Source organism: Diospyros lotus, chromosome 15, assembly GCF_014633365.1.
Source record: "Diospyros lotus cultivar Yz01 chromosome 15, ASM1463336v1, whole genome shotgun sequence".
Taxonomy (NCBI): Eukaryota; Viridiplantae; Streptophyta; class Magnoliopsida; order Ericales; family Ebenaceae; genus Diospyros; species Diospyros lotus.
Window position 1 is genome coordinate 12910086 of NC_068352.1, and position 13475 is coordinate 12923560.

At 38.2% G+C, this 13475-nt stretch overlaps 1 protein-coding gene across 1 annotated transcript in view; it reads left to right on the forward strand.

Annotated features, from left to right (window-relative positions):
* Positions 1-332: 332 nt before the first annotated feature.
* The window catches only part of LOC127791938 (actin-related protein 8-like), a gene marked incomplete at its 3' end in the record, with an annotated part of 75046 nt that continues 61903 nt past the window's right edge, over positions 333-13475 (forward strand). Inside the window, 2 exon segments of the mRNA XM_052322144.1 lie at positions 333-787; positions 2744-2829. Of these exon segments, the coding sequence (XP_052178104.1) occupies positions 462-787; positions 2744-2829 (412 nt within the window).

Here is a 13475-nt window from a genome sequence, read left to right on the forward strand (position 1 = left end):
TAAAATTTAATTCTATGTAATTTAATTTCTTAGAATTCATTTTCTTTATACCTAAATTTCACTCTTACAATCAAACGCACCCTAAGAGTAGAAGAGAAGAAAAGGAGAAAAAAAAAAGAGCCACACCAATTACTTAGAACGACAATGTTTTGGGCAGTTTGGCCTACAAGTTTAATTATAATATGTTGTGATTTTAGCATTAATCTATATTTTTCCCCAGTAAATCTTGGTTAATAACAATACAGCCCGCGTATCGGACGGGTGACTATCTAGTTATTATCGTTTAACTGCATCATCATCATCATCATAATAATAAAATACTCAGGCATAGCCTAAAGCATCAGCGCTCGCCACGTATCAACGTCCTCCGCTCTCTGTCTCTCGCTCACTCTCTATCCTTCCGTTGCAAAATCCGATTCCAATCGAACGCATCGCCGACTCACTCCGAAGCAGTTGAGTAGATGGCGATGTCACTCAGAAAGGTCTGGGAATCGGTCTCTAGCCGTTCCGCTTCGAGCTCGATTTCGAACCCCTTTCCCTCCCCCGATCAGCACTACGCCCAACCCTCTTCGACTGGGGCATTTGATCGAATACCTCTGGACATATTCATGCAAATCCTGAAATTCCTCGGGCCCAAGGACGTGGCCAAGCTGAGTGCCCTTTGCAAGTCTTGGAGACTGATCGTCTCGGACAATCTTCTGTGGATTCACTTTCTTCAAAACCAGGAGGAGTCTGGGGACTCGATCCTCTTCGCCGAAACGAGTCTGCGATTGGGTTACCCTATCCAGTAAGCTTGCATTTCAATGACTGTTATAAGTATGAAGTGAAACACATGTGCTCGGTTTGGCTGTTTATGTGATGATCTTGTTGTCTTGCTGTCCTGAATTTTTAGAGTTCAACGTAATGCTCAATTGCCTTCTCATGTTTAAATTTAAAATATCACATAGTTAGACCATAATTCTACAACACCGTACAGTTTTAGGGGGTGTTTGGCTCAGCGTTTTGACCACTTATAAGCTACTGGTGAAGTTTAAACGCTGTATAGTTTATTTAGTTACACATTTACTAAAATTTAAAGAAGTTAAACGTTATTGAGTTTAAATGCTATTTGACAATGTTTTACAAATGCTCTCCCCTTCCCAGCTTTTCTAAAAATGCTGTACATAACTTTTATAATTGACCAAGTATTTTATAATTTTGCCCCCCAACAACTATAATATTTTCAACCTTATCCCCCTGTCCTTCTCTTTGTTGCTGCCTCCATCTCCATCTCCTTCTCCATTGCCACCTCCAACCCCATCGTCATCACTACCTCCGGCACCATCTCCTTCAATCGCCTCCATCTCCATCTCTTTTGTCGCCTCCATTGCCACCTCTAGCTCCATTGCTGTTGCCACCTCATCACATTTGCTGCTTCTGTCTCCATCGTGGCTGCTGCATCCATCGTTGCCGTCGCCTCCATCACCTGCCCTTCTCTCTGTATTTTTATATATTATATGTATTGATAAATATATTATATATATATTTAACACATATATATATTTTAATGTCTACATATATATTTAACATTTTTATAAATTAAACCTAAATTTAATCATAAAACATTGGATTAATATTTTTTTAATAATTGTATATAATTTATCAATATGTAATGGTAAAATTTTTATCAGTTACACATCAATTTATAATTTATTTTTATTAAAAAATTGTGTTTTTATGAATTTTATGTCATGAACCTAGGGCTTAACCTAGGATCAATTTGGGAATCGAAAGAATCCGATTTAGCTAAGGCCAAGAATAAAAGGAATTTAGGGGGAGATTTGAAAGAATGAGGGGGAAATTAGAAGAAGTGATAGGGGGATTAGAAGAACAGAAAAGAAGGAGATGAAGATCAAGAAAGGGCGAGAATTTGGAGGAGGAGAAATTAGATTTCAACTCATTAATTCCTGGATAAAGAAACAAACCCATTATAACAACCTTATATAGGCATATTTGCCTTCTAACAGCCTGGCACATGCTCCCATGTGCTTCTAACCACTTGCTAAAATATATCCTAACAATTATTATAAACCTATTACAAGATTACCCCTTTATTATATCTCTATTACAATATTGACCTTCCATTACTCCTAGGGACATGACATTTTATTTGTATTATTCAACATGTCCATTTTAGTCTTTTTGTTAACTTCTGATAGCTTATCAATTTTTTTAAATCAAATGCATAACTATATAAATGACAACTTAAAGTACATTTATACAAACACGTTATAAACTTAAATGCTAGTCAGTTTTAAAAGTTTACATAGCTTTTAAGTAGAAAGGCTTAAAAGCCATTTTAAAAAATGGTAAACCAGACATCCTCTTAACTTCTTCAGGAAGGATGATGACAAGTATTATTATCTAAAATTGATGTATAGTGGAGTTGTCTCATCAAAATATACAAATTTAGACCAGAATGTCTTGGGAGACGAAATTTTGAAAATTAGCCTATATTGTCTTATTGAATTGGATATCTAATTATTATAGCAAATTGCTTAGTACAACTCAAAATTGTACGAACTGTTGCATCAATATTTTTTCTTGGCCCCTTGCAGTCCTAAAATTAGAAGCACACAGTAACATAGGCCTCATGCTTTTGTCTTTCTTCTTTTTTGTTGATGTTGATGCCTGTTATTTTGATGCCGATGTACTCCTAGATGAGCTTCTTGTCTGACTTATATGCAACGGTATGTGAATGCAGGGCACTTCCTACTCAGATGTCTCAGTTGTCATTCATGCATATCTATGGTCAACGATTACGAGTCCCTGGCTCTGTTATTATTGACGGTGTGCAACTAGATCTTAATCCATTCATGTGATTCTTGCACAATCAGAACATTCTTTTTGAATTTTCACCCCATGCTTATGCAAGTGATATACAATTTGGTGAAGTTTCCCCATACCTAGAGTAAAGCCAGGGAATAATGTAGTGCTATTGACATTGAGGTAATATGGCGTAGGAGGGTGAGATGAAAAGACAGCAACCAGGTGCAAAATTAGGGTTAAAATCATTGGAGGATCAAAGTTGGAATGACAATATAATATTTAGGTTTAAGAAAACTTCAAGTGTTGAATTAGGATAATGATGCCACCTACATGGCTATATTATAGCATCATGAAAGACTATTTATACTGGTTTTGTAATTTTAGTCTCGGCCTTTGATCACGAAAAAAACCCTTCTAATTTTTGTTTTCCATCTAAATTAAAAGTTTGGATGTGTCACATGACTAGTTATTAAAGCTAATAACATAAATACTAACTATAAGCTACAACAATAACAATCACAAGTTATAATCGCATTAGGCGGGGTGGGCTAAATGAATTACAGACCTCCATGCATCTTTATCCATAACTATATCCTCTATTAGGTTATTATATCCTATGTCATGCCTAAGGGTTTCCCATAAAATCTTGTTTAACATGGTTAAACTTTCTTAATTGTGTCTCATGCATCTTATCTCCAATAAGAGTCATTTTAATCTTATTAAGAATAACCTCTTTTTTTATTATATTACCCACAATAAGAAAACGAATAAAATGGTTGTTCCCATGAAACGAGGGCGCTTGTCTTGTGTGGATCAAGGAGAGTCATATTTGTATGCAGCCTTTTGATCGCATTTTTACAAATAAGCTATTTCCACCACTCTATCCCATGACTGCCTAGTCACAAAGGAGTTACCTTACCATTGCTAGCAAGGCTGGCCACTACAATAAAAACAATAAAACAATAAAAAAATAATGGCTCTATTAGAGTCATGAATATGTTTCTGTTTCAATTCTCTTTAACTAATCTTTTACAATCCAAGTACTTTCCCTGGGTGGTTTACCAACCACTTCACCAAAAATCTTCTGTATCAATTTTCTCTCTTAGATTTTTTTCTTGATATCTAACACATTGTCAATAACATCTTGTTGCACTATTGGTAAGTGTTGCACTTGATATTCGACTACAGTCACTTCACCATTAAATTCCTCAAAGCAGACAAGTTAGAAACATTAAAAGATTGGGTTGATTTGTAAATCAGATGGCAGCTCTATTAGGTATGCATCAGCTGTAATTTTCTTTAACAGCTTACATAGCCTACATTTTTTGCTTGAGTTTGTGATAAGTTCCCTTGGGAAACCTTTGTCATCTCAAGTGCTGAAGTACTAAATCACCTTCTTTAAATTCCTTCACCAAATGATGTTGATTAGCAACTAAAAATAAGCCTCATTATTGGCCTTTAAAGCTGCTCTAACATCTTCATGCACATGCTGGATATGTTTAACAAAAGCTTGCCCATCGCCACTTACTTTAGCCTCTTGTAGTAAAGGCACTAAGTCGAGCACCTGTAGAGGTTTCAATCCATATGCAGCTTCAAATGATATCTTTTTAGTGTTCATATTCACTAAATTATTTTAGGTAAATTCAGCTTGTGGTATCACAAAATCCCATGTTTTCACATTATTTCCAACAAGACATATCAGCATTGATGCAGGATCATTTTTTTTGTTATTGGTATTTTTATTTGTTTAATTCTGCTTAATATTTAAGTTATTAGGTTTTAGATACTTTTTTATTTATTAGCTTTAATAAGTAGTCATGTGACTAGCCTGTGATTTTTTAAAATAGATAGGTTCCTAAGATTAGATGGATTCCTTTGTTATCAAAGATTAGGATCTATTATAGCTGTAACTTAGTATAAATAGTCTTTTAAGAGACTTTGTAGGCGGCCGTTTTATTCTATTTCAACTTTTGAGGTTTTCTTAAACCCTAATTTCATATCTTTGTTCCAGATTTGATCTTACACTGTTCTTGCCCAATTTTTGCACTTATTTTTACTGATCCTTCCTCCCATACTGCATCAAGCATGTTTCGCAAACTACAGTTGACTTGTGACACCTTATACCTTGTTTAAGGATATAAGTGAGAAATGGTGTGATAGGAAGGAAACAACTGACCTACAGTCGACTTTGGCATCAATGGAGTGACAATTGACTCTCAGTTGAGTGAGGGGGATCAGTTCAAGCCATAAGTTGAGGGGAAAGTCGATTGCTAGGTTAACATTTGGAAGCAGGTGAATTAATTCAAGTAAGCAGTTAATTTTGAGCTTAATTTTTGGGGATTATAAATGACTAGTCAGTTGGATTTTGGAAATGTTATTGGGCATAATGAGGGGTTTCCAAATATATAAAAAATTGTTAATTTTGTGATAAGATTTGTAAAAGTTGTGTGTAGTGGCTAATCAAGTGATAATTAAGGATAAAGAGGATCAATGAATCTCATATTAACTAGTTGCAAGAAAAGGACTTAGTTGATTTGAGTTGAGCATACTTGAAGAAAATGCTACTTTAATTTCTACCTCATGTTACTAGAACATGAAAACCCTAGGGCGTGAAACAAACAGAACACGAACTGAAGTAGAGAAGAAGAAGAATGAAAATTTTCAGAAATGAATAATGAGCACTCTAATTGACAGCTCATTACAAGACAAAAGGCAACAATAATCGCTAACTGAAGATATAAAGGAAGACATATATATAAAGGTAAACAACACAATAGCAACTTGATATTTAAACTACTCCAACACTCCCCCTCAAATCAGACTCCATAGAAGTTGAGTGCTCAGTCTTGAATAATCTTCCAGCAACTGTAGAACCAGCATGCACAGGAGATAACATCAAACCAAGCCTTGCATGCAGAAATTGAAACCGGTCTCTAGGCAGCCCTTTAGTAAGAACATCAGCCACCTGATCAGATGTAGGAACATACCTGATCTTCACTTCACCACTTTCTCTCGAACAAAATGAATATCAACCTCTATATGTTTGGTTCGAGAATGAAAGACCGGATTCTCGGATATGCTTTTGGCAGCTAAATTATCACTCCATGCAATAGGAACAACAACACATGGATAGCCTAACTTCGGAAATAATGATTTTAGCCACATTAATTCAGTCACACCCAAAGCAATAGCACGGTACTTAGCTTCTCCCACAAACCTAGCAACGATAGTTTGTTTCTTGGATCCCCAAACAATAAGATTCTTGTCAAAATAGACACAAAATCCACTGGTAGAACGTCTAGTCACTTTGCAGCCAACATGGTCTGCATCAGTGTATATTTGCAAGGACAAATCATCTTGTGAGGGAGAGAAGACCAATCCCAAGCCAACCGTGCCCTTTGTTGGAGAGAATGAGACATCTCGATTATAGTCTTATTCTCTTATTCTTTATATTCCTTGTTGTGTGTTCTGCTATATTGTATTTTGGATAGTTGTATTATTTGCTTGTAGTTCTGTTTGTAGCAGATTATTAGTTAGCTGCATGTGTTGAGCTATGTTGTCAAGGTTATATATATGTGTTAGCCTTTCGGTTGTTGTTGAGAGATTTAATTTTCTTTAATCAAACATTTGGACGAGGTGCTTTCTTTCAGATCTCCTATTTTTCATTCAGTTTCATTCTGTTACATGGTATTAGAGCCTTCGCGACTTGCGTCCATGGCTTCTCTTGATTCGACCTCGTCTTCTTCGTTATCTTCTGCTGTTTTGTCGGATTTTGCTTCGGTGTCTTAAGGCGTTTAGTTTTGCGCCTACGAAACTGGACTCGAACAATTATCTCTACTGGAAGGCACAAATCTTGACTACAATTAGGGCTTTCAATCTTCTGCCTTTCATAAATAAAACTGATCTACCGCCTAAGTATGTTCTACTTGGTAATGCTGAACCTAATTCGGAACCAGCTGTTAATCCTGAGTTCCTGCGGTGGATGCGGTCAGATCAACTTCTCCTAGGATGGTTGTTTTCGACGATTGATAAGGAAGTAATTGGACAAGTTATTCATTGTGAATCTGCAGCAGAGGTATGGAATACTCTTGGAAATTTGTTTTCTCGTCAAACAGTTGCTCGTTCCTTTCAATTGAAACAACAACTTAGATCCATTAAGAAAGGTGATATGACTGTCATTGAATACATTCTAAAAATCAAGACTATCAATCATGCATTAACAGCAATTGGAGAACCATTGAATGATCAAGATCTGTTAATGACCGTCTTGCATGGATTAGGTGAAGATTATGACACTGTTGTTGGCTTAATTACGTATCAGATGAATGAAATTGACCTTGAGAAAGTTCAGTATCTTTTAATGATGCATGAACAAAGATTATCTTCAAAGAACATGGAGATATCTAGTGGACTGCCTAAATTTGATTCAGCTGCTGCTATGAATGTCAGCTATGCTCCACAACAGCCTAGAAATAACAGTGGGAATAATAATAGTCGAGGAGGTTTTCAAGGTTTTCAAAATAGAGGAGGACGAGGAAATGGTTTTAGAGGAGGTTGAGGCAGAGGTCGATTTTCTGGAAAAAGATTTTACTGCCAACTCTGTGGAAAACCAGGCCACCTAGCTGATCGCTGTTATCATAGATTTGATAGCAGTTTTCAACGTCCGTCCTTTGGTAGAGGTGGAAATGAATCAAGTTCTCAGGCTTTTGTAGCATCTCATGAGGGTAATGGAGCTTTCTTGATAGATTTAGGGTTTACTCAAGAGACTCATCATGGTTTTCCTTCTCCTCCGTTGAATGAACAATGTTCGTCTTCTTCTTTGTCATCTTATCAACTTGGTGATACTTCTTGGTGTGTAGACTCTGGTGCTACAAACCATATCACTTCTAGTCTTCAAAATCTTTCTCTTCATTCTCCCTATGGTGGTAATGACAAAGTAGCTGTGGGAAATGGTAAGGCTCTTCCTATTGCTAATGTTGGCACTGGTACTATCCTTACTCAAACCAATCCTCCTTCTGTTCTTTCCTTGTCTCAAGTTCTTCATGTTCCTTGCATGAAAAAGAATCTCATGAGTGTTTTACAGCTTACTAATGATCATAATGTGATTGCTGAATTTCATTCTAATTTTTGTTTGATCAAGGACAAGGTCTCGGGCAAGGTGCTGCTTCAAGGAGTTCTTAAGAATGGTCTCTATCAGCTGGATCCAGCATTTGTTCATGCTGCATCTTCAGCTGGTCCTAGCTCTCCTATTGCTGTTTTTCCTTCAAATTCGTCAACATCTTCTATGACGAATGTCTGCTGTTTAGCAAGCTGTAATAATAGTCAAAGAGCTTGTAATAAATCCAGCATGTCGTGTACTGATAAACTTTGTAAACAATGGCATGCTAGGTTGGGACATCCCTATTTTTCTGTATTGAAACAAGTACTTAATAAAATCAGTGTTCCTCGTTCGACTACTGATTTATTTTTTTGTGACTCATGTAAATTGGGTAAACTACATCAGTTACCCTTTGCAAATTGTCCCATTACAGCAAATCATCCCTTAGAATTGATATATTTAGATTTGTGGGGTCCTGCTCCTATGTTATCCATTGATGGTTATAGGTATTACATTATCTTTGTTGATGCCTATACTCGATATACTTGGCTGTATCCCATGAAATTGAAGTCCGAAGCCTTGTCTATATTCAAAACTTTTCATAAGTTTGCTGAGTTGCAATATTCGTTTAAACTCAAAGCTCTTCAAACAGATAATGGTGGTGAATTCAAAGCCTTCATACCCTATCTTCGTAGTTGTGGCATTCAATCTCGGTTTTCTTGTCCCTACACTCACCAACAAAATGGTGTAGCTGAAAGAAAACATAAACACATTGCTGAAATGGGACTTACTCTTTTAGCACATGCCAACATGCCTTTGAAATATTGGGTTGAAGCTTTTCACACTGCTGTATACATTATCAATCTGTTACCAGCTTCACCACTTCGGTTTCTTACTCCTTTTGAGAAACTATATTGCAAACAACCAAAATATATGCACTTACAACCATTTGGTTGTGCTTGCTTTCCTTTTCTAAGATCTTATGCCAAGAACAAGTTTAATTTTCATTCCTCAAAATGTGTGTTTCTCGGTTATAGTCAGATTCAGGCAGGATATAAATGTTTACATCCTTTTGGTCGAGTTTATGTCACTCGGCATGTTGTGTTTAATCCTGAGGAGTTTCCTTTTTCTTGCTTATTTTCTGCTCAATCTTCTACTCCTCAGTCTAATTCTGTTCCCAGTTTATCTACTAATGTTTTGCATTCTTGTTCATCCTTTCATCCTGGCCATTTATCTTCAGCAGCATCAACACCTGGTATACATGATCAATCTGCTCCTTCAATTGCTACTCCTGTTTCTACAGTTGCTCCTATTATTCCTGACCTATCAATTCCTGATTTGTCAGAATCTTCTTCTTCCTCTTCTCATGTTTCTATTGCTCCTCCACCAAGACAGTTTTCGACTATTCCCACTCATCCTATGATTAGTCGTGCAAAAGCTCGCCAACTTTCTCTTTCTTCTCCTTATGCCTTGGTGAGTTCTCTTGAACCTAACTCTGTTCAAGAAGCACTTCTAGACCCTAACTGGACTAAAGCCATGAAGGAGGAATATTCAGCCTTAATTCGGAATAACACCTGGGAACTTGTTCCATTTTCTTCTGAAATGAATTTGATAGGCTGCAAGTGGGTTTTCCGTGCCAAGTACAATCCTGATGGTTCTCTTCTCAAGCATAAAGCTCGTCTTGTTGCTAAGGGGTTTCTTCAAACACCCGGCATTGATTTTGCTGAAACTTTCAGCCCTGTTGTTAAGGCTCCAACCATTAGAGTCTTATTTTCTTTGGCTGTTACATATGGTTGGGATATTCAGCAGGTGGATGTCAATAATGCATTTTTAAATGGTGATCTTGATGAGGCTGTCTTCATGTCTCAGCCGGAAGGTTTTCTTGATCAGTCCTGCCCTTCTCATGTTTGTAGGTTGAAGAAGTCTCTTTATGGCCTTAAACAGGCTCCTCGTGCATGGTATACTAAGCTTCGAACAGCTTTACAGAGTTGGGGTTTTCTTCGGGCCATATCTGATGCTTCACTCTTTATTAAGCGAACTTCTAAATTTGTTTTGTTTGTACTTGTTTATGTTGATGATATCTTAGTCACTGGATCAAGCTCTGCTACCTTGCATGGTTTTATTCATGATCTTGACAAAAATTTTGCGTTAAAGACGCTAGGTTCGATGAATTACTTTCTTGGGTTTGAGGCTTATCGAGATTCTAAAGGCCTCTATCTAACTCAATCCAAATATACTCTTGATTTACTTACCAAGGCTGCTATGGATGATTGTAAGCCTTGTGTTGTTCCTCTTAGTTCAGCCACTGTGTTTACTGATGAAGGTGATCTGTTTTCTAACCCCTCTCTATATCGAACAGTTGTAGGTTCTCTTCAATATCTTACATACACCAGACCGGATATTGCCTTTGTTGTAAATAAACTCAGTCAGTTTTTAAGCTATCCTAAGGATCAGCATTGGCAGGCTTGTAAGCGGTTACTTCGGTATCTCAAAGGCACAATTGGTTTAGGTTTGGTCTTCACTCCATCATCTTGTGATTTACCCCTAAGTGTTTACACGGATGCCGACTATGCAGGCTGCAAAATCACAAGGCGATCTACTAGTGGTTGGTGTGCTTTTCTAGGCAATAATCTGCTTGTTTGGGGTTCTAAAAAGTAGACTGTAGTTGCTCGATCTGTTGGAGAAGCGGAATATAGGGCAGTAGCTCAAGGAGTTACTGAAATTTTGTGGTTAAAGTCTCTCTTCCATGAACTTGGGTTTTCTTGTTCTCAGACTCCTATTCTTTGGTGTGATAACTTGGCTGCAAAATCTATCTCTGAGAATCCTGTTTTCCACTCTAGAACTAAGCACATTGAGATTGATGTGCATTTTGTTCGTGAAAAAGTTGAGTGTGGTGCTGTTGAAATTCGTTATGTTCCCACCATGTATCAGCTTGCTGATATCTTTACTAAAGGCTTACCCAAGGATCGGTTTCAGTTCTTATGTCATAAGCTTCGTCTTCGCGTAACACCTGTGTCTCGCTGTTTGCCTGTTTCAGCATCATTACCTAAGTGTGCTTCAGGGAGGTCTCATTTGAAGGGGCATGTTGAAGAGATTGAGGCAGCTGAAGGCAGGTCTGTTGCAGAGATTGAGGCAGCTAAAGGCAGGTCTAAATTGAAGGGGAATGTTGGAGAGAATAAGACATCTCGGTTATAGTCTTATTCTCTTATTCTTTATATTCCTTGTTGTGTGTTCTGCTGTATTGTATTTTGGATGGTTGTATTATTTGCTTGTAGTTCTGTTTGTAGCAGATTATTAGTTAGCTGCGTGTGTTGAGCTCTGTTGTCAAGGCTATATATATGTGTTAGCCTTTCGGTTGTTGTTGAGAGATTTAATTTTCTTTAATCAAACATTTGGACGAGGTGCTTTCTTTCAGATCTCCTATTTTTCATTCAGTTTTATTCTGTTACACCCTTTAGATATCAAAGTAAGCGCTTACAAGCTAACCAATGCTGAACTTTAGGACTAGACAGGAATTGACTCAATTTATTAACTGTAAATGCTATGTCCGAACGTGTATATGTTAAATACTGCAAGGAGCCAATGAGAGTTCTGTACAAAGAGGGATTGGAAAACAATTTTTCTTCATCTGTTAATAAAACCCTAGCAGCCATAGGAGTGTCACAAGGCTTGCTATCTTGCATAGCAGCCTTTTTCAGTAAATCAATCACATACTTGGATTGGGTGAGATATATACCATTGCCATCTCTATAAGCTTCAAACCCCAAAAAGTAATTCATAGAACCAAGAGTCTTAAGGGAGAAATGAGTGTCCAAGTCATGAATACACGATCTAATAGTATGTCATGTACCTAAGAGTATACGAGGGTCAATGCTGTAATAGGAATATAATAAAGGGGGTAATCTTGTAATAGGTTTATAATAACTGTTAGGATATATTGTTAGCAAGTGGTTAGGCTGTTAGAAGGCAATGACGCCTATATAAGGCTGATGTTTGGAGTTTGTTGGCATGCTTGAATTGAATGAAAGAAACTCTAATTCTCTCCCTAACATTTCTCTCCATTCTCCCTCAAGTTCCTTTCCCTTTCTCTCAATATCTCTCCCTCTTTCTATTGATTTTCCCCCTCCTACAATTCTGATTTCTTCTCCCAATTCCTATCACAACCCCAACTGACCCTAGGGTTGTGACAATTGGTATCGGAGAAGTCCATCCTTGGCTGTGGTTTTGATTCGAGTTCCGACGGTGATTATCGGTGAGTTCCGACAGTGATTATAGGCTGCTAATTTTCCATCGAAGGAGAGCAAAGTAGTTTCGAGTAGTTTCGACTCGAAACTGTACGCAGATTCTGTTTGAAGAGACGTATTCCTCCGACTTCTTTGCTGGTGAGTTCCGACACCCTAGGCTCCTAATTTCCAAGTCGGAAGGTGTTTGAGGCGAGAATATGAGGCTTGGCAGCAGGCGAGCCAGGAAGTCGCGACTGGTGTAGGAATTCCAAGAGATCGCGGTTGTGTAGCGGGGTTTGGTTGGAAGGCAACGAAGGGAGGGTGGTCGACCACTGAAGTGCGATTGTCGAGGTGAGCGTGAGTTCATCGAAGGTGATCCAACAGCAGATTCGGAATGGGCGAGGCAAGATGTTGACCAACGACAGCGAATTTTAATAAATCTTGCTCGAAATTGGCGTGCTAAGGAGAGGCCGACAGTGATACCGAGTGGAATTTGAAGTCCAAATCAGAGTAGCACAGCAGGTATGGGAAGCTGAGGTACAAGCGATCACGGCTTGTGGTCTAGAAGAGTTGTTCGGCTTTTCTTAGAAGCGAGCAGAAGGTTGACGCTCATCAGCGAATTGCAGTAAGTTTGTTCGAAGTGGATGGGCAAAGCAATTTCGACAGATTTGGGAGCCAATTCATAGATTATTGCAGCCATTGATTCTCAATTCTAGAGAATTCCGTTGGTTGCATCACAATTGATCAAAGGAGACGAACAACCCAGGTGATTCTGAATCGAAAGGTGTCACAGAGCGAACGATTTGTAAGGGGTTGAGCTGAGCCAATTATATCACAAGAAGTTGCAAAGTCCAGCGATCGTGGCGGCGAAACAAGCCAGGCGGCTTTGGCGATACTGAATTTTTGATAACCTCTCGTTTGAATTTGAAGGTGAAAAGGAGTGAGTGAATCTCGGAGGCCAATTGGAAACGTGTTTCAGTGACTCCTAGAGCAATTCCTTAGCCTTCAGTTTATTCTTCTGGTGCAATTCCAACAATTCCAGAGAATTAGGCATTGGAGACAGAGAAGCAACAAGGAAATTTCTGGGTAAATCTTGGAATTGATTCTGACGCACAAGGAGGAGAGGTTGGCTCGGCTTTGAAGGAGAAGTAGGAGGAGTGGCTTCCGGCGAGTTCCGTTGAACATTCTTAGCCGTTGATCTCTTTGCTGAGGAAAGATAGAAGGTTCGACTGTGAAGGCGGGGTAGCAGTTTGATTCGTTGCTACTTTCTGAGCTGTTGCAGTAGCAGATCAGGAAGACAACCTTAGTCATTATCGGAATTGATCGAGTGTTAATTTAGGAGATTC